Source organism: Wolffia australiana, chromosome 8, assembly GCF_029677425.1.
Source record: "Wolffia australiana isolate 7733 chromosome 8, ASM2967742v1".
Taxonomy (NCBI): domain Eukaryota; kingdom Viridiplantae; phylum Streptophyta; class Magnoliopsida; order Alismatales; family Araceae; genus Wolffia; species Wolffia australiana.
In genome coordinates, this window is record NC_135842.1 from 1,761,578 (window position 1) to 1,784,263 (window position 22,686).

The 22,686-nt window shown below is 40.2% G+C and overlaps 2 protein-coding genes across 2 annotated transcripts; both read left to right on the forward strand.

The window, feature by feature from the left end:
• Positions 1-10,123: 10,123 nt before the first annotated feature.
• On the forward strand, positions 10,124-11,898 carry ACI1 (ALC-interacting protein 1). The gene is made up of 2 exons (XM_078579821.1): positions 10,124-11,327; positions 11,415-11,898. The coding sequence occupies exons 1-2, from the start codon at positions 10,868-10,870 to the stop codon at positions 11,684-11,686; spliced, it is 732 nt and encodes a 243-aa protein (XP_078435947.1). The 5' UTR covers positions 10,124-10,867; the 3' UTR covers positions 11,687-11,898.
• Positions 11,899-14,548: 2,650 nt separating this feature from the next.
• Positions 14,549-18,010, forward strand: LOC144706806 (uncharacterized). The gene is made up of 4 exons (XM_078579862.1): positions 14,549-14,749; positions 14,834-15,003; positions 15,829-16,162; positions 17,775-18,010. Exons 1-4 carry the CDS (start codon positions 14,672-14,674, stop codon positions 17,841-17,843), a joined length of 651 nt encoding a protein of 216 aa, XP_078435988.1. The 5' UTR covers positions 14,549-14,671; the 3' UTR covers positions 17,844-18,010.
• Positions 18,011-22,686: the final 4,676 nt, after the last annotated feature.

Consider the following 22,686-nt stretch of genomic DNA (forward strand, 5'->3'; position numbering starts at 1 on the left):
ATCATAGGGATGGGGATGATGGATGGGACGAGATGAAGATCGACCCATCATATGTCTCAATTTTCGGAGTTTCGCCCTAACCATCCCATCCAACGGTTCATCTAATATGAATAAAGTTCATCTGCATCCCGACTTAGCCCAAGTTGTCCCGTCTAAGTTATACTCCTCATGTCCTTCATTCAGGACAAAAAAATAGGTCATGAAATAGGGGTTTTCTAGTTTTTGTTCAATCGTATACAATTCATATTCTCCGTTCTCCCTATCGGACTCTCTGTGCAACAGTCGATGACCGATGATTTGAATTGACGATGCCATAAGCTCCTTCTGCAGCGTGCAACGAATTGACAATCCCTTTACAGGGTGAAATCGGCAATTAACAATCACATCACATCCATTCTACGCCATAGTAAATGAGAGAACCCAAAACATTCCAATTATCCTATCATCCAGATTCATAAAGTCCAAGTGCTCATCTGCTATGAAAATTGCACCTGATAAGCAAGCAACATGACAAAAGAAAAAATAGAAATAATAAAAGACACATAATAAGTGACAGATTTGAAACACACTACAAGAAAGCTGCATAAATCCAATAATACAAGAAATAGAATAACTTTGCAAAAAAAATGAAAGTCACATGTTTCTAGTACCTTTTGTCACCTGCTTCCACCAATCATTAATCTGTTTTCCTTTTTAATGCTGCTCTTGATTCAGATGTTATCTAATGGACATGTTCACTGACCATATATGCAATGGTTGGCCACTGCCAATGAATTCCAACAGAAGACTCCGGGGATGAATGCTACCAGAATCATGTAGCCTGTCATAAATCCAAATGCCACCAAACTTTTCATCCTTCCCTTACCGTCCCTCGTCTGAGGCCTCAATATGGGATGGATATTTTGTCCAAGGATGAAAAAACCGTCCTGATTTTTTCATCCAAGGACAAAAAACTCATCCCATTTTTCGTCCCAAGATGAATTTCTGTCCCATTATTTGCCCGACCTCACGGATGCACTATACTCACATCTAGTGGTGAATGCTGGTGAGGATTATCCAACCCTTCTTGGGACTGTCAGCCCATATTTTATGGATCCAAGGCACATGGTGGACGTGAAGCTCCAGAACCGATTTGGGCCTTCCCATTTTAAGACTACTCAAGAATATGCATGATATGGGCCTTCCCATTCTGATGGGATGCATGATTTTTTTGCATGTATTTAACACCCACTTTTTCATTCTTATCACATGATAGACTCTGAAATATATATACCTCATGAAACATCAAAATCAATATTACGAGCATGTCTCCGCATTTATTGGGAAGCTGAAATCTATGTCTTTCTTTTTTATACTGTTTTTACATGATTTGATGCTCTAAGAAGTAAGTATTTCTTTAATTAAGGGCTCTGAAATGGATAGGAATAGGCTGGTGATGGAGGCAAATTATGATGTTAATTTTAGTATCGCTGTACTTTTAGTTTGCCTATATCAAATAAATTTCTTAACTATAGAAAATTCACTCAAATGTATAGCCAGAGCGAGGTTGTCTCGTCAAGGACTGGCCTTTTGAGCTAGATTTAATTTTTGAGTTATAGATAAAGAGAATTAAGATTATATTTAATAATAACTACTAGTAAGTAGTGATAGAGAGTAGTGAAAGAGAGAGTTGAGATAGTGATATGAGATGGATGTAATAATGATGGATATTAATATTTAGTTAGATACTGAATACGATTTTTTTTTAATGAGGTGTAAGAATTTAATTGATAAAAGTGTATAAATTAGTAAGAGGTAAGAAGAAGAGAAGAATAATAATAATAAAAAGAAGGGAGTAATACTTATGATGGGGGAAAGAAGGGACTATATGCATATAGGTATATATAGATATGCTTAGAAATTAAAGAGAAAGAGAGAGATATGAGAATAGGGATTGTCTAATTATCAGAATGTATTCAATTAGATATAAATAGGGGTAGGCTAAGAAAACTTAGATAGGATTAAGAAGATAATTATATTATTATTTATATTGTACTATACTTTGGGGTAGCTTATATATGTTTATATATTTAATCAATTTTTAGGATTTTTTAAAATTATGTAAAATCGAGAAGGAAATTGGATTTATCAGGAGAAATCTTTGAACGCACACTAGGTGCTGGATAAAATGTTGCAACAAAACCACGATAATGAATCTCTGTGAAATTGATCTTAATACTTGATTTAATCAAATGTAGTCTATATTGTTATACTTTTGTTTATCATCCAGATTGTGTAGGAGGAGGTACTGAGTCTGCCTGATTTGGGCATGCAAGAGTAGGGGCACCGATCATTGTCCCCAAACATTGTTGTGCATTCTTGCTCTTCTTCCTCCATGATGGTGCAGATCTTGGCCTTCATCCATTCTCCCCAGTGCCATCCCGAGGAATTGAAATTGTCAGAGAAGTGCCACACTCCTTGTTCACCTCGTTCATCACTAGAAGAGTCTCACGTCGTCCTCAATTCCTGTGATAAGAGATGCTTTTTATGGTTTCCAAAATCACCACTTAAAGGGTCAAGAGAGGTTGTTTGGACCCTTCTATGTGCTAGACTTGATTCAACGGCTCTCCAAGATCCGTTGGACTGGTTTGCGGTCCCCCCCCCCCCTCCCCCAATTGCTGGCCTCTGCCGTTCGGCTGACGGGGATGACAATCAGGGTGATGATTTATTTTCCCCCCAACTATTCAACTCCCATAAGAATGTATTGACGGTTGCAAATTAATCACAGCAGTGTACTCATCCTTGTCACGTTGTAGCCTCGTCAACGGCCTCATCATCAACTTGAGCACTGATTCGCCCACCGCTTGGCCCCTCCGTCTGTGTCAACCAACCAAGAGCCTGAAAAAGAAAGAAAGAGAGTTAATAATAAAAGATGCATCTCACTGTCAAATCTTCCTTAAGAAGATTAGACAGCCGAGATCATATTCGATTTCTTAAAGCGGCTCAATGCCTAGTCCTAATTTTCTTTTTTAATTCTTAAAATTGAAGCATAATAGGTCATAATACTTTTCTTTGTTTGTCAGCCTAATCTGGTATGGTGCAGAAAAAAATACATTGTAGATTATCCCACATCGATAATCTTTGAAATCTAAAGAAATATTTAAATTTTGATTGAACTATAAATTGAATAAACAAAATACTTCCCCTCTAGCACGTGAGTGGGGGCCATGACTCAGTGCACATTGGGTCTAGTGAATATCAATCTTTGTCAGCTCCTTGTTTGGCCTTTGAGACCTCTTTGGGAAGCTTCCTACGCGATGGTGTTTGCCGGCTGCAGACAGACTTGAGTGCCCTCCCCTCACCCTCTTGCAGCTGTCTTGCACGCTGCAAGCACCATCTTAAATGCTGGCTCTTGGTCTCTAGCCAACAACATTTTTAACTTTATTTTTTATCAAATTTTTTCCCTGAAAAATGTACAATGCCCACTTGTGCGAGATAGTGACATTGAATTCCATTAAAATAGTGATATTGAAACATGTTCTATAGGAGAATGTATGACCTTCACAAAATAGGTACAAATTTCATTAAGAAGGGTGATTTTTAGCTTACTCAAAAACATATGTGTTAAGTGGGAATTTATACTTAAATAGAGGTATGATCAATAAAATAATGCATGTAATGACTATAAAATATGTATACTTTAATGTCTCAAAATCAGTTTATCAGTTGGAAGGTAAAACATATCATTGATCCATCAGTTTTTCAAAAAACACATTTTTACCGATATTAATTAAAAACTCTTTATTTATGTTAAATAATCCCCTTTAAAACTCTTCATTTATGATGATTAAAAGACATTTATATTAACCAGATTAGTTTCTCTTTTGGATTAGATCCCTTCCAAGCACATTTACACATAAATCCAAATAACAAAATTAGATAAAATGATTAAACATTGATGAGATCTTCTTATCAATGACCTCATTTCATCGATATAAAAAAATGATTAGCTAAGTGAAACCACTCTTAGAAATAATGCATATATTAAATATAAACCTACAAGGACTGATAAAACTTATCAATCCATCGCAGATTCTGCTACTCAGTACACATACAAGTTTAATGGGGGGCAAGTGTTCTTCGGAATGACTGGGCGTAAAGGGCACGAAGGCGGTGAATTGGGTTGAGAGTGAAAGTTGCCAAAAACTGGCGGAATGCTCTCGAAACCAACTCACTTGACTGAGATAGAGGAGAGTGGAATTTTGTGTGTAGGGTTGAAATCTGTAGATCTACGAAGGCCATTTATTCTATCATATGAATACTACCTTAACAATAATTTCTCATAATATTATAATCACTAAAATGCATGGTTCCTCGTACACTTTACCTTAAAAATCTTATTTCTGGAAATTAAACTACCAAAAGAACCCAATATTTAGTAATAACTTTGTATTCTATGCACTTAACACTAACAAGATGTCAAAGACTTTATAAAGATAGAGTGATCAAAATAATTGATTCAAGCTTCTGGATGAATTAAAAATAATTTATTTTATTTCTAGGGGACTATGCCATTTCATTTATATTTTATAATATTTGTAATAAAAGCGTTCGAAATAAATTTTATATTTGAGTAAAAAAGTTTAATTACATGAGAGTGCTCAATCAAACTGGTTTTACTTTTTGAATCTGATGTGACTGTAGTTTCCCTCTGATTTTGTCAGAAACGGAAACTGAAATTACATCCAAGGAAACAACGAGATGAGGAATAAAACTTATATGCATCCTCCCATATTCTTTATTAGTTTTGAGGAAAATATTTGTGATACCATGCATTAATAGGTAACATTTAATGGCCAGTGGGTGCTTGATCCATGGTGAGGATGAATCATGGCCATCACATTAATTTTTTTCAGGTTAAAATTTTAAATGACATTTTAGCCCTCAATTTAATTTTTTTTATTTTTGATTTCATATTTTGTATTTTGACTGACTGAAAAATTTTTTCACGTGTCCTTTTTTTTAATCATTTGATTCATTAATATTATCTCATACGTTTAATTAAAAACCCCCAATTCTATAATAATTCAGAAATATATCCAAAATAGAAATAAATGTTTTCATAAGTATTATCATCTTTGTAATATTTAAGTTTTTGTCATTATTTTGAAAATCCCAATTGCCACATTAACCATTTCAGGTTAAAATTTTAAACGGCATTTTTACATTTCAATTTTATTTTAATTAATTTTAATTTTATAATGTGTATTTTTGGCCGATGGACAAATTTTTTGACATAAGCGTAATATTTTTTATTATTCATTTATTTCATTTATTTTAAAGTAATTTAAATTGAAAACACCCAAGTTTTATAACAAATCAAAAATATATCCGAAATAGAAATAAATATTTCCATTCATACTATCCTCTACGTAATATTTAATTTTTGATCCATATTTATAAAAACATACTCCAAAGCATCAAAAAAATTATTTAACTGGTTCATGATGCCCGTTGGTATTGAAAAAAATCAGTTTTAGAATAAATTAATTTCCATTATTTCCAATTTTTATTCTAAAACTATTTGGAATAGAAGATTTGATCTAGTGAAAATAAGACCAGCGATCAAATTTATTTATGAAGATTAAGATACTAACTCCATCAAATTTAATGTGAATTAGTTATTCATTTATTAAATTCCTAAGGCAGTTTTAAGATATTCCCACAGTTTATCACATTTTGACACAAGTCAAATAACATTGGCAATTGGTGATGCTACCATGGCTTCTTAATTATATATTTATTAAAAAATATTAAATGAATTTAAATAAAAATTTTGGCTTAAAACATTAACTAAGTATCAATGTTATGGAAGTTTCTATGGTGGCCACATTGGCAAATGGAAGTAATTATCAAAGTCCATAAATTATATCAGAAGCACTAAGTTCAATGTTCATAATGTATTATCATATTGTTCAATGCGCAGAGAAGATCTAGAGATATATACTATATGATAGAAAGGAAATTAACATTAGCATGCAGCTTCATTTTTCAACATTTGGTTTTCTAAAAATACTTAGTGATGGTACCATAAGATGATAAATTGAAAAAAAATCACTTGGTTGTTCTGTCTTGAAACAACATTCTCTTGGTGTCTATATAATACATGTACATATATATTATATTCCACTTGTACAGGTAATGTTTAAGGCCTCTATTTGGTTGGCCATGCAAGTTTTGCATATAAATGCATGATTATTAGTGTCTTCCAGGCATAGCTCATATCATTTTAAAGCATGTTATGATGTTTTTGTGAAAATTCAGCATTCATTGTCATTTCACTCATACACTCATTTTGCACTACATTGACAGTAATTTAATGAACAATCAAGTTTAATTATGACATAAGAAGAAAGAAGAGTTGTTAAGGATTAAGATGGAAAAAATTTAAGGCAAAAAATAGTTTTAAATTGGAAGTTATTAACTTTTGATTTTCTGGAACTCTTTTTGGATTTTATCAGAATTTCTAGATTTTACGCCCGAAATTGGCAAAAATGGGGCACATAATACATGGGATGATGTGGCATGCTTGTGTGACACACGTGGACAGGTGGCACCTCAAGAATGATCACGTGGCACTCGATGGCTGCATGTATGGCCATGAAATGGCATGTGGCACAACTTGGAGCATGCGCTCGCAATTCATGCAATCAATGGCAGGAATAGATTACGCAGTTACTTCTTTATCATGATTATAATATGTCTTCCTACTTTGATCAAGGGGATCAGATGGTCTATAATTCATCCGATCATGATAAATCAACTCTAACAGATAGAAATCACTATGACCTTGTGTTAGGCCCCTAACTAGGCGGCATTCCTTGCCCAGAGGCCTGCGTGCTTATTGGGAAGGTTTGTTCGTTTATTTGGCTCACGACATTTCTAAGGACTGAGTCATTATGGATAGCGATATCCAAATACCTGATCTATTAGGCCATTGCCACTGCCGGTGGTGATTCACGGTAGATTGCGCACGTGCCCGTCCATGCCCAAGGCGGGACGGATCAGGTACGGCCCGCGCGTGCTGGGCGTGCGGGCTGAACGGCACCAGCGCGCGCGCCAACGCCAAGCGCCACGCGTGGGCGCCAACGCTACCCGCCAGCATCGAGCGCTGCGCGCATGAGCGGGAAGCGCTGTGCGCGGGTGCGGGACGCGCAGGCCGGGCGGCATGCCGCGGGCGCAGTGCATAGAGCTGTGCGGGATGCCGCGCAGCGGCCGCGTGGGCGGCGCGCGCATAGCGTGTGCGGGGCGCGAGGCCGGGAGGCATCCCGCCAGGAGACTAAGGCATGTGGTGCACCGAGAGCACCGAGACGGCATAGTGGACCCGTGGCGTTCCTGCGGGTAATGCTGGGCGCGCAGCGCCCAGCTCGGGGACGTCGAATGCGGCGGCGTCGCGCAAACTACGCGCCAGAGTGTAGACACGGGTGCTGGTGGCGTGTGTGATTGTCAAGGCAGGGGCGGCGTGTGTGATCGTCACGCCCGCGTGCGCGTGGCGCCCGGCCCGGCGCACAGATGAGCGGCAGAGTGGGCGCGCGCGCGCGGAGCGGCGGCCCTGAGGCGATGTGGCGACATTACCTCGGCGCAAGGCGCCTCGTCTCGTTCCTTGTAACACCCCTCGTCTTTCCCCATGTAATCTACGATATATTCTTGATGATATTAATGCAATGACCCTATTCACTGATGGTGCCTAGCACCACCATCTCCTCTAACCCCTTCTATGCGATCTTAAGCAATCCCAAGAGCTTCCGCTGCAAGAGATCAAGGCTGCTTAGTGTTCTGCCCAAGCACTGAGGCCGGCACACGTCAATTCCGAGCGAAGAGTCCTAGCTCAAGATTTGACCGTGTGACACCTTGATCAAGTCAATCCTACAGCTAAAATGGCTCCCAATCTTGATCTTCTGATCCAGAGAGACAGCATTCTGGGCAGACATGCTCTTCACTCTGGAGGAATCAACCCTCACTAATTTGACAAGTATGTTAGAAAAAAATAGGGTGGGGGATGCTTCATTGTATGCTCCTAGCATTGGATAGCTGGATAAAAAAGATCAAAGAGGGAACGTAATCTTGTGTTTAAACGTCATCATCACTTAATTTCTTCCCTTTTCTGTTCAATATGCATGCTTGATGCAACACAATGTCTGGGAAAAATGTACAGACTGGTAAAGGCTTGATCTTGAAGGGAGCATTTCTAAATGGCAACAACAATCTTTCCAACTCCTGAGAAATGATTTTTAGTCAATGTTCTCTTAAACTATATATATATATATGGAGAGAGAGGGAGAAAGAAAGAAAGAAAGAGAGTGAGTGGAAGGGAGGAAGAAAAAGAGAGGGAGGGAGGGAAAGAAATGAGAGAAAGGGAGGGAGAGAGAGAGGGAGAGATAGAGAGAGGGAGAGATAGAGAGAGGGAGAGAGCGGGAGAGAGAGAGAAGAGGAGAGAGAGGGGAGAGAGAGAGAGGAGAGAGAGGGCGAGAGAGAGAGGTAAAGAGGAGAGAGAGAGGAGAGAGAGAGAGAGAGAGAGAGAGAAGAGAGACGGAGGGGAGAGAGGAGAGAGAGAAAGAAGGAGAGAGAGGGGAGAGACGGAGGGGAGAGAGAGGAGAGAGAGAAGGGAGAGAGAGAGGGAGAGAGAGAGAGGAGAGAGAGAGGGAGAGATAGGGAGGGAGGGAGAGGGAGAGAGAGAGAGAGAGAGAGAGAGAGAGGGAGAGAGAGAGAGGGAGAGAGAGAGAGGGAGAGAGAGGGAGGGAGGGGGAGAGAGAGGGAGGGAGGAAGAGAGAGCGGGAGAGAGAGAGAGCGGGAGAGAGAGAGAGAGAAAGAGAGAGAGAGAGAGGGAGATAGAGAGAGAGAGAGAAAGATAGAGAGAGAGAGAGAGAGAGAGAGAGAGAGAGGGAGAGACAGAGAGAGAGAGAGGAAGAGAGAGAAAGAGGGAGAGAGAGGGAGAGACAGAGAGAGACATAGAGAGAGAGAGAGAGGGGGCCGGGAGGAGGAGGAGGATGCACTTAGCCATCTGTTCGTTTTATCCTTCTGAAGGGGGGGGGGGGGGGAAAGACTCCAACTTCTTCGACGCCATCAATAAATCCACAAATATTCAGCGCAAAACCTCTTTCCTAACTATCTTCGTCTGACCCGTAACCCACTCGCGCTCCCCGCTCTCCCTTTTGAATTTAAAATCTGCCCATCAAAGAGAAGGTGACATCCGACACGGCCTGACGAGATGAGGTTTAAAACACGATCTGCGTTTTCCAGTGAAATCCTGCTCATATCTCCTCTCCACTCTCACTCTGTCCTTTGTCCTTTTTTTTACCTCTACCCTCTCTTCCATCATCCCTCTCTCTCTCTCTCTCTCTCCCCCCTTCCCCCGCAGTCTCTCCCCACACATTTGTTCTCTCTCTATACATCTCCCTCTATTTTTCTTTGTCTCTCCCTCTGTCGCTTTCTCTCTCTTCACATCTCTCTCTTTATCTCTCTCTCTCTTTCTATCTCTCTTTATCCCTTTCTCTCCCTCTCTCTCTTGATCCCTTTCTCTCCCTCTATTTATCCCTTTCTCTCTCTCTTTATCCCGCTCTCTCTCTCTTTTATCCTTTCACTCTCTCTCTTTATCCCTTTCTCTCTCTCTTTATCCCTTTCACTCTCTCTCTCTCTCACTTTATTCCTCTCTCTTTATCCCTTTCTCTCACTTTCTCTCTCTCTCTCTCTATCCTTCTCTCTCTCTCTTTATCCCTTTCTCTCCCGTTCTCTCTCTCTCTCTCTTTATCCCTCTCTCTCTCTACCCCTTTCTCTCTCTTTCTAACTTCATGCAGACGCCATGGTTCGTCTCGTTTGTCCACCTTCGTAGTCAAGTCATCTGCGGTGGATGAAGAGAGGATGTATAGACCGCATGGAAGGGACCTGTGCGGTTAAAAAAAATGATAAGGGAATGATAAAGACGTAAGACTGGCAGAGGCAGAACGACTGAAAGAGAATGAGGAAGGGGGGCGAATGGGAGAGGAAGAAGTTAGGTGGGGGAGTTAAAGACTGTCTGAGCAGTTTTTTATGATGTTTATAATTGTCGTTTTTTTTATCGTCAGAATTGTGGATTTCCGGGGACGTGGAAGAATTTTCAATCAAAGAATTCTCTGCAATTTACGGCGGAGGGCGGGAAGCAGTGGAAAGAAGCTTCCTATTCAAAAAATGCCGAAACGGCCCGGACCATCTCTCTTTTCTTCTTGACGTCCTCTTTGTCTTCTTCTTCTTCTTCTTCTTCTTCATATTCTTCTACTTCTTCTTCTTCTTCTTCTCCATCAACGTTATAATTCATCATCATCATCATCGTTCTTCTTCTTCTTCTTCTTCTTCATCTCCGACTTTCTTCTTCCTCTTCAGCATCGTTCTTCATCTTCTTCAACGTTAGTCTTCATCGACATCGTCCTTGTTCTTCATCAACGTTCTTTTTCTTCATCTTCATCAACGTTCTTCTTCTTCATCTTCATCAACGTTCTTCTTCTTCTTCTTCTTCTTCTTCTTCTTCATAACGTTCTTCTTCTTCTTCTTCATCAACGTTCTTCTTCTTCATCTTCATCAACGTTCTTCTTCTTCTTCTTCTTCTTGTCATCCTCATCATCATCATTCTTCTTCTTCTTGTCATCCTCGTCATCATCGCTCTTGTTCTTCTTCTTCTGCTTCCGCACCTTCATCTTCATAATTTTCATCTTCATAATTGTCACTCTTCTCCCCTCATCTTCATCCTCAATACACACGCTCTCCTTCAGCGTCTTCTTTTTCTTCTTCTCTAACGTTCTTCCTACTCTCCACCACCGTTATTCATCTTAAACTTCTTCTCACTCTTCTTCCCCGAATGAGACCTTCTTCGTCCGGTTCCCACGGCGGTGCCGCCTGCCGCTTCCCAGCGATCTTTCGCCGGCTACTCTGCGGAGCTCTCGATCTCCGCCGCGTATCCGACGCCATGGACAACTCTCTCGAGATCAGCATCCCTCCACCGCCGCCCGGACTTATCGCCAGACTGATGGGCCTTGAAATTGGCCTACCAAGATCTCTAGAATTCATCGATACCGGAGAATTCTTGGTGTTGAATCTCTGCGACTACAAGAACGAAGAAGACAGCCAAAGAATGCAAAGCTCTCTTGAGAAGAAACCCGAGAAGAGAAAGAAGAAGAAGATGAAGGAAAGCTCGTCGTTTAGCACATTAATGGCGGAATCAGTGATTAGCGTGCAGAATACGAGCCCGGTCTCGGTTCTTTCTTCGCCGGTGGATCTGGACGGGGGAGATCAGACTGATTCAAGCTCGCCCATCTCGGGTACTCCTTCCTCGTCCGGTGATTATCGTTTTTTTAGTTATTTGATTTCATTGTAGGAGCTTCATCTTCGTTCTCGTTTTCTGATAGATGGGGACGACGAAGCTTCACCGAGGAAGAACAGTTCAAGAAACTGCGAATGCCAAGAAACTGAGAGAGTTACTGCTGATTTTCTCTGTTATGAAGATCCATGGGTGGAGGCAAGCCGCATGGTTGAGTTGGAGCGGCAAAATTCAAACTGGGTTTCAAGCAAAACGGATGAACTCCATGAAATCGCCGCCGAGCTCGGCCTCCTCGTTCTTGACGCGCTTCTCCAAGAAGTAGTCTCGCTCATAAAACCTGCAACTTCAGTTCTGGCTTGAAGAAGACGAACTGAAGTTTCTGTACTCGCGAAGAGAATGATAGATTGATTACGAGTTATCGATCCCTGTGCTCAGCATTTAATGAAACGGAGCAGCAAAAATTCAAACTTCGTTCCAAGGAAATTGAAGGAACTCCTTGATTCTCAACGATCTATCTATATGTCTATCTTTTTCTGTGTTCGTTGAAGATATTCACTTGGCCCGGAATGTCTTCATAGTAAGTGGTATTAATTCATGGTATCCGCTTTGGAGTTCGTGATTATGGAACTACCAAAAAATTGATTTTATTTATTGGATTTTTCATGTGTCAAAGCATCTATCTATCTACCTATTTATCTATGTAACTATCTATCTATCTATCCTTTTTTTCGAACTATCTATCTGTCTATCCATCTATCTTTGTTTAATTCCACATATCTATCTTTCTTTCTATTTATTTATCGATCTACCTTTCTATCTACCTCTATATCAGTCTACATATGTACCTATCTTTCCAACTATCTATATATATCCATCTATCTACTTCTGCATCAATCTACATATCTATTTACCTTTCCACATTTTTATCTATCTTTCCACATTTCTGTCTATCTCCCTGTGTATTAATATGCATATATACTTATCTATCCACCTCTGTATCAATCTACAAATCTATATATCTTTCAATATAGCTGTCTATCAACCTCTGTATCAATTTGCATCTGTATATATCGACCACTGAATCAATATAGATTTCCATTTATCTATCTTTCCACATATCTATCCATCTACCATTGAATCAATCTACATATATATCTACCTTTCCACATATCTATCTACCTCTGTATCAATCTACACGTCTGTCTACTTTTCCACATATTTATCTATCTACCTCTGTATCAATCTACATGTCTATCTACTTTTCCACATATTCCTCTATCTATCTACCTCTGTATAAATCTGTTTTTCTATCTATATTTCCGCCTATTTATTTATCACTTTACCTCTGTATCAATCTACATGTCTATCTACTTTTCCGCCTATTTATTTATCTATCTACCTCTGTATCAATCTACATGTCTATCTACTTTTCCACATATTCCTCTATCTATCTACCTCTGTATAAATCTGTTTTTCTATCTATATTTCCGCCTATTTATTTATCACTTTACCTCTGTATCAATCTACATGTCTATCTACTTTTCCGCCTATTTATTTATCTTTCTACCTCTGTATCAATCTACATGTCTATCTACTTTTCCGCCAATTTATTTATCTATCTACCTCTGTATCAATCTACATGTCTATCTACTTATCCACATATTCCTCTATCTATCTACCTCTGTATAAATCTGTTTTTCTATCTATATTTCCATGTATCTCTATCTATCTACCTCTGTATCAATCTACATATTTATCTATCTACCTCTGTATCAATCTACATGTCTATCTACTTTTCCACATATTTATCTATCTATCTACCTCTGTATCAATCTACATGTCTATCTACTTTTCCGCCTATTTATTTATCACTCTACCTCTGTATCAATCTACATGTCTATCTACTTTTCCGCCTATTTATTTATCTATCTACCTCTGTATCAATCTACATGTCTATCTACTTATCCACATATTTATCTATCTATCTACCTCTGTATAAATCTGTTTTTCTATCTATATTTCCATGTATCTCTATCTATCTACCTCTGTATCAATCTACATATCTATCTATCAATCCATGTATCTCTATCTATCTTCCTCTGTATCAATCTGTATATCTATCTATCTTTCAGCATAACTATCTATCTATCTCTGTATCAATCAACATTTATATCTATCTTTCCACATCTATCTACCTCTGCATCAATCTACACATATATCTATCTTTCCACATCTATCTACCTCTGCATCAATCTACATATCTATCTTACTACCTCTCTATCAATCTACATATCTATCGACCTACCTCTGTATCAATATCTACATACCTATTTATCTTTCTGCATATCTATCATTCCATCTAACTCTGTATCAATCTCTATATCTATCTACTTGTTCACATATTTATCTATCTACCTACCTCTGTATCAATATCTACATACCTATTTATCTTTCCACATATCTATCATTCCATCTAAATGTGTATCAATCTACATATCTATCTACTTTTCCACACATTTATCTATCTATCTATCTACCTCTGTATCAGTATCTACATACCTGTTTATCTTTCCACATATCTATCTATCCATCTAATATTGTATCAATCCACATATCTCTCTATCCATCTAATTTTGTATCAATCCACATAGCTATCTATCTGTCTAATTGTGTATCAATCCACATATCTATCCCTCTAATTTTGTATCAATCCACATATCTATCTATCTTTCCACATCTATCTACCTCTGCATCAATCTACATATCTATCTATCTATCTATCTACCTCTGTATCAATCTACATATCTATCTATCTATCTATCTATCTATCTACCTCTGTATCAATCTACATATCTATCTATCTATCTATCTACCTCTGTATCAATCTACATATCTATCTAATTGTCTTTCCATATATCTATCTATCCATCTGCCTCTCTATGAATCTACATATATCTCTCTATCTATCCACATATTTATCTATCCATCTACCTCAGTTTCAATCTACATATCTATCTACCTTTCCACATCTATCCACCTCTGTATCAATCTAATTGTCTTTCCACATATCTATCTACCTGTGTATCTCTCTACATCTAATTATGTATCACTCTACAAATTTTGAATTCTTCCTCTCCCTCTCTCTCTATCTGCCACCATTAATTCATTTTTGGTCCATTTCCAGAATACCATTAAATTTGCCTGCATATCTCTGAAAAAAGGATAAACCCACTGCTGTTCTTCCGCCTTCAAGAAGCTTATCTTCGAACTTTGAAACCAAAATTTAATCTTTCATCCTATAAGAACAAACCCAAAACCTCGCTCGCAATTTTTACAGATGGGGCCATGATCTCCCTTCGCCTCCCAGTTTCAATCCGTTGCAACAGTTCTTGGCCACGGCGCCATCGCCAGTTCTCCACGATGGTGATTATCTCTCTCTCTTGATCTCTGATGTTGAAATCGAGAAGTTTTTCTCTTCGGATCGGTGATTTTCTTTGGTTTTTTTAGACAGGTTCGTCGATCGAAGTGAAGAACAAGGCTGCGATTGTGAAGTTGAAGGCCGTCGAAGCTACCCAAGAGAGCTTCAAGGATTTCGGCCAGGTGATCTCGGCTTCTCCGGATGGGGATGAATTTGGACCGCACGACGCACGGCTAGAGCTCCATCGTGGCGTTCCAAGGCATGTCTGTTCTTTCTCTTCGTTGATCTAGATCTGCTGTTTCTTTGATTAATTCGATGATCAGTCTAGGGCTTCCAATTTTGTGAGAGTTCTCGTTATTTTTAATCAGATTTTTCTAACTACGAAGACGCAGATTAGATGACGAAATTTCGATTGTGTCAGTGCTTGAGATCGATGTATCATCGGATATTGATTCGAATTCTCGAGTCTGGCGGAATTTCCTCCAAATGTATGTGTTATTTTCTGTTTCACCGTCGATTTGAAACGACGAATTTTCGATTGTGTCAGCGATCGAGATTGAAATATCATCAGATATTGATTTCTCGACCGTGCCGTTTAAGGAATTCACGAATCTCGGGAAATTGCACAAATCTATGTGTTTTTCTGATTCCGGTCGATTTGAGACGACGAATTCTGTATGTCAGCGATCGAGATTGAAATATCAACAGATATTGATTCCTCGAACTTGCCGTTTAAGGAATACACGAATCTCGCGAAATTTTTCCAAATGTCTATGTCTTAGAAACGACGAATTTTCGAATAGGTTAGCGATTGAATGCGAAATATCATCAAATATTGATTCGTCGAATCTGAACTAAAAAGAATACACGAATCTCGCGAAATTTCTTCAAATGTCTTTATTATTTTATCCCGGTCGATTTGAGATGACGAATTTTCGATTATGTTAGCGATCGAGATCGAAATATCATCTAATATCGAATCATCGAACGCGCCGTTGAATGAATACACTAAACTCGGATGATTTCCGTACCTTGTTCTTCAATTATTGCTGAGATTAACTTAAAATCTGCTCATCCGCGACAGATTCTACATCATGCGTCTCCAAGATCGGGATCTGCGGTTCTCGAAGATCACGCACCACGCCAGCGTGACACAGTGCTTGGGATCGATCGGCGGCGAAGAATGGTATCTTGGCGTGGCCAAGGCCTCAATTTGCAGCGAAAAAAACGACGATAGGAAGATCTTGTTGAAATCTGCTTGCGGCCATTGCTACGTTCCTCCAAACCCTAGCGAGGTCGTCGTGTTCAAGATTTCAGGCCCCAAATTTCTGAAACTCGACGTGGGGACTTGGCATGCAGGCCCCTTGTTCAAGAACAAGTCCATGGATTTCTACAATCTCGAGCTCTCCGACACCAATGTGAGCAAATCTCCCCACTAATTACACTCCCTAGAACACTAATCTCTACAAATCTCCCTCTAAATTGCATGCTAATTATGATCCTGATTGCTTGTTAAGATTCAAGCTCCTACCACTCTGCTAAAAGCTTACAGCAAGCACGATACTGTTCCTCTTGAGCAGGATGTTGTTCTTCAACACCCTCTCACAACATTATTAACATTATTAAGATTCAACAGCCACTGTGCTTAAAGCTATAGTTTATAGCAAGCACGTTACTTTTCCTCGTAAGCAGAATGTTGTTCTTCAATACTCTCTCACAACACCTGCAGGCATATTTTTTGTCCAAGCATGCAGGATGTTGTTTCTGGGATTGGATAAAATATTAAGAATCAAGCTATGGCTTATAGCTATAGTTCAGGGACGTGGACGGGATGATTTTTTTGTCCCAGGACGGAAAAATCGTCCCGTATAAAGGTACGGACGAATTTCGGGACAAAAATTCTTCCCGGGGAACACCGGACGGGACGGTTTTCGTCCCGTGGGACGAAAAAACCGTCCGTCTGGAGGTCTTAGCCGGATTCACATCCGAAGGTTAAGATCTTGCCACGTGGCCTAGCTATGACAATTTGCATCAAGGCCCCTGTATTTTTTCGCGTGTACAAACTGACGCCGCTCAGAATTAATTGTACATATGTCCATTTGCATTCTCTCTCCTCCATATTTCCCTTAAAAAACTTAGAATATATATATATTAATATATTAAAAATATAAAATAGGTTTTTTTTCATCCGGGACGAATTTTGGGGCAAAAATTCTTACCGGGAGGACTGGGCGGGACAAAAAACCGTTCCGGTATGATTGGAAGGACGAAAAACCGTCCCGGTATGATTGGACAGGACGGTTTTTTTATCGTTGGACGAAAAATCGTCCCGTCCTTCGTCCCTGAACTTACTCTGGATGTCAGAGGGGACGAAATTCGTCCCGTCCCGTCCATCATCCACATCCGGGACGATCTGGAACTATACTTATAGCAAGGGCACAGCTTTTCCTCTTAAGCAGGACTTTGTTCTTCAACACTCCCTCACAGTCCCTGCGGCTGGCATATTTTTTGCCCAAGCATGCAAGGTGTTGTCTATGAGATTTTAAACTACGATCTAGCTCAGATACGCTATTAAGATTCACTCTCCTGCATCTATGCTAAAAGCTATTAAGATCAGCAAGGACATTACTTTCCCTCGTAAGCAGGATGTTGTTCTTCCACATTCCCTCACAACACCAGCAGCAGGCATTTTTTTGGTATTTGAACCTGTGACCTGGCTTTGATGCAATATTAAGATTCAAACTCCTGCCTCAATGCGAAAGGTGTTGTAGCTCATAGAAAGGGCGCAGTTTTTCCTCTTAAGCATGGTGTTGTTCTTTAACACTCCCTCGGAACACTTGCAGCGGGCATATGTTTTGTCCAAGCGTGCAGGGCATTGTTTCTGGGATTTGAACAGACCATCTGGTTCTGATAAAAAATTAAGAATCGAGCTCTTGCCTATATGCTAAAAGCTTATAGTTTATATTAAACGGAGCTACTTTTCCTCCAAGGCATGATGTTGTTCTTCAACATTACCAAATGGTCTCGCAGGTCACGGACCACACGACGCATGACTTCTCTGTTGAAGATGGAGTTGTATTCTCAATTGATGAAGACTAATGTCAACGTGATGTGCCCACTTCCTAATGGTTGGTAAGGTGTATTATTCTGAGAAATTTATATACTCTATTTTCCATTTTGTGTATTGAGAGCAAGAGAGATGGGAAATCGTCTGAAATGTCATGTTGATTTTTTTTTTTTGAACTATAAAATGTCATGTTGAAGAACTCAGAAGGACCACGTCATAGATTAGAAGACACAGATGATGAGATGTCTACAAGAAAGTGTCTTTGGTACTCCACTCACTCTCTCTTTTTCTCTATCTCTCTCCCCCTCGCCTTCTCTCTCTCTCTCTCTCTCTATCTCCATCCCTCTCTCTCCCTATATCCCTCTGTCTCCCTACATCCCTCTGTCTCCCTATATCCCTTTCTCTCTCCCTATATCGCTCTCGCTCTCCCTATATCCCTTTCTCTCTCCCTATATCGCTCTCGCTCTTCCTATATCCCTCTTTCTATCTCTCCCACTCTCTCCCTCTCTTCCCCCCCCCCTCTCACTCTCTCTTCCTCTCTCCCTACATCCCTCTCTCTCTCCGTATATCCCTCTCTCTCTCTCCCTATATCCCTCTCTCTCACTCTCTCTTCCTCTCTCTCTCTCTTTCTCACTCTCACTCTCCCTATCTCTCTCTCTCTCTCTCTCTCTCTCTCTCTCTCCTTATATCCCTCTCTGTCTCCCTATATCCCTCTCTCCCTACATCCCACTCCCTATATCCCTCTCTCTCCCTATATCCCTCTTTCTATCTCTCCCACTTTCTCTCCCTCCCCCCCCCTCTCCCTCTCTCTCTCTCTCTCTCCCTATATCCCTCTCTCTCTCTCTCTCTCCCTATCTCTCTCTCCCCTTATATCCCTCTTTCTATCTCTCCCACTTTCTCTCCCTATCCCCCTCTCTCTCCCTATCTCTCTCTCTCCCTATATCCCTCTTTCTATCTCTCCCACTTTCTCTCCCCCCCCCCCCCCCTCTCTCCCACTTTCTTTCCCTTCCCCCCCCCCCTCTCCCTTTCGGTTAAAACTAAAAAAGGTACAGTAAAATACTAACAGTTTAAATGGAATTTCACATCAATAATTTTGTAGGGAATTTTCACAATATATTGTCACGTGTGAATATAAAATTTTTCAAACAATTTCTTGCGGCCTCAAATACTGCTGAATGTGAATTTCACTGAATGTGAATATGTTCTGTATTGAATGTTTCAAAATTCTTAAGGCATTCATCTAGACTCTTCATTACGGATGTCTCTCACAAAAAAGGTACATGCAAAGATATCAACGTTTCCCATGTGATTGGATTTGACTTCAAGAATTTCTTAAATATGCAATTGGATATTGTTCTCTTTTTTAACGACTTATGTTATGGATTTCGAAAATAAAGTTGGATTTCAATATTTCCTCTGTAAATAATCCCAAGGTTAATTAATAATATAAACTTGATATGTAAACTCAGAGGATGCGAAATATCATGTTGAAAGTGATAAAGACAGGTGTTCACTTATGACTTTAGAGTGTATTAACAAAGGAATGAATCCAAAGAGATAAAAATGTGTTTGTTGATTGAATATGTGAAGTATTTTTCTCTAGGACATTTGGTATAACATGGAGATTGTAATAACTAAATGCATATATACATCAAATTTTTTTTTTGAAAAGAATGTCAAAGAAGAAGATTTTCTCACCATAGAATCTACATTGCTTAAAATTATTATGATTTTAATCAGATCCTGTTATTAAAGAAAATTGAGTTATATCCTGTTATTCGTTATGAGTTATAAATTCAAATATTAAAGAAAATTGAGTTTAATCATATCCTGTTATTGCTTATGAGTTATAAATTCAAATATTGTACTCTAAGTTATAGAAATATATGCATAACTTAATAAAGAAAATTGAGAACTTCTGAGCCTGCGTAGGATTTCATTAGATAGAGATAAAGAGAAAAGTAAAAAGTTTGAAGAATCCTTGATGAGAACATAGGAAGTATTTTTTATTATGAAGTGTTGTTAATTAAAATAAAACGGGGACGCTTAAACTGATTTAATAATGAGTTTCATTTATGTAATATTAACTAGTAATACATAAATTTCCGTGAATCTTAGTGAAATATATTTTGTTTATGTGTGTCGAGGAAGAAGGTGGTATAATGGCAGTAGCTAAAGCACGCTCGTGATTGTTCGGTTTTATGGAATGATGTCAGCATGGATTTCGTCCTAGGGTTACCCGAAACGGCATGACTCCATTAAGGTCGTCAGTGATAGGTTTTCGAAGATGGCGCATTTTGTGCCTTGCGTGAAGACATTCGACGCCACGCAGGTTGCACAATTATTCTTCCAAGAAATTGTGTGCCTACACGGCTTGCCCACCTCAATCGTCTCCGACGAAGACGTCCGCTTCACGAGTTACAACAGGAAGACCTTGCGGAGTCTCCTCGGGATGAAACTGAAGTTCTCAACGGCTTACCACACTCAGACCGATGGTCAGACTGAGGTGGTCACTCGGAGCTTAGGTAACCTACTCCGGTCCCTAGTCGACGAACACCTTGCGACATGGGATTTGATAATCCACCGCACCAAGTTTGCCTTTAACTCCTCGGTGAACAAAACTATCGGGTCGAGTCCCTTTGAGATCGCCTATGGCCAGGCTCCTCGTCGACCACTCGACTTAGCACTCGAAGACCCTCATGTTAGAGTAACTGAGGACGGTCTTGCATTCGCTCAGCATGTTTCCTCATTGCATAAACATATTCATGATACAATCTCTAGTCAAAATGCATTGTCCAAGCAGGCTGCCGACTTGCATCCCCGACCCCGAGTGTTCAATGTGGGAGACTGATTAATGGTGAGACTCAAGCCAGAGAGATATTCTCCCGGGACGGCTACTAAGCCACACGCTCGTAGCGCCGGCCTGTTAATCCTCCAAAGAGTGGGCGATAACGCCTATGTTTTTGAAATCGCTCCTACGTGGGGGATCAGCTCCACGTTTAATGTGGCGGACCTGGCTCCGTAACGAGCTCCTTCTCCCCCCTCTGATCTGGCCTCTCTAGACCCCTTCAGTGTGAGTGAGTTTGCCGCGGCCACTCCCCCGATTGTTTCATCTAATTGGCACGAGGCATTTGATTGTATACTGTAGGAGGTAATTAACTATGCAGGGAGTGAGGTATCAGGAAGGTTCTTGTTGTGTTGGCAGGGACGGACAGGTGCGGACGACACACGGATTACGGAGGCAGGGTTACAATGCCTCCAGCCGGATCTTCTTCAGTCGCTACCATTTACTTCCCCAAACTCGTCGGAGCTGAGTTCTACCGCCCTTGCGAGGATTGATGGCGTGCAGCAGCCAGAACCCCTAGAGACGTCTGAGGGGACACCATCATCATCATCATCGCCTCCACCGGCTCGCATTCAACTCAACTAGCATGTCAAGGCAACCGTGAAGGCGTCAAGGTTCAAATACCCCGGGTGAAAGCACGCTCATGATTGTTCGGTTTTATCTGTATCATTCCTTTCTTTTTCTTATATTCGTCAATCATTTTGTTCGTTGCGTCATCGTCCATGTCATGTCTTCCACTGGTTCCTTATTCTTTCCCTCGTCTGTCACTTAGTCCATCATTATGTGTGTCTTTTAATTTTGTTTAAAAGACACATTCTAGGCACAGATCATTGGTATGTATCATTAGGTTGTGCCGAGTCAAATCTGCTCTGTGTTTTTTCTGTTGTAGAAAAGAGAAAAGAGATCCCTTACCCCCACTTTCAAAAATTATGAATATTAAATCCGGGAGGCTGCAGGTACTATGGATCCTCTGATTCCCAATTGGGTTGCCTTCCTGGGTCTCGCCGGTGTTACCTGTAGGTCACTCTTTCCGAACCTCGAGATGGCCGTCTCCTATCCCCCTTGGGGAATTCGCTCCCGGGTCATCATTCTGCAGTGTCTGGCCCATCCTCTAGGCACCTTTGGAAGGCAGGGAGTGTGACTTCTCCCGCTTGTAAACGTGCCCCTTATCATCAGTTGCAGGGTTTGGTGGCAAGAAATTTACTTAGCTTTTCCAAAAGGCCTCATCTCGCAAAGCCCGGCGCGAGGCATCCCTCTCGCAATAGGGAATCTCCTCCCGCCTCGCTCTTGTGACATGCTATGTTTCACTTCATACTCACGACATGAACCAATTGACTTTGTAATCTTTGTACTGCACGTAGATCGTGTGTCAAACTAATAATAGATAGGGCGAGCGAGGTCCCACCCCCCACTCCTTCGCTCCATTCACTTCTGTGGGAATGCTTGAGCGAACGGCCTCCCCTTCACTACAGTGACTTCGTAACCTGCAGCTTCGAGTACTTTTTACACTATTAGAATTAGAAGACGAATGAGATCAGAAATGCCATCAAGGGGCCAAACAATGCAATAACTTTGGTTAGAGAAAAGCCCAAAATGGCATAACCAAATGATTGTTTAGCCAATGATGGATTTTGCACCACGGAATGAATCAAAGAACTGAGGACGTTTCCAATACCGACAGCAGCTCCCGCTAAAGCATTTGTTGCAGCTCCAACACCTATTGATTTTGCACCTTCTAACATAAGGTTGCAAAGTAAAGGAATAGGTTGGGACTATCATTTAGTCTACTCCTTGATAAATCAAATTTAGGGTTAAAATTAGGTCATTCTTTGATCTTGAGTTTGCTCGATAAAATTATAAACTTATTGATACTCATGTAATAATTCTAGATAGTGGATGAGTATGGGTTATCTCTAGAACAAACAAATCTTAGGGAAATTACTCTCTCAATTAAGTGATTATAATAAGATGAGAAGGTGATAATGACTAGATAACAATGATGAAGTGTAGATAGATCAAATCAGAGTAAG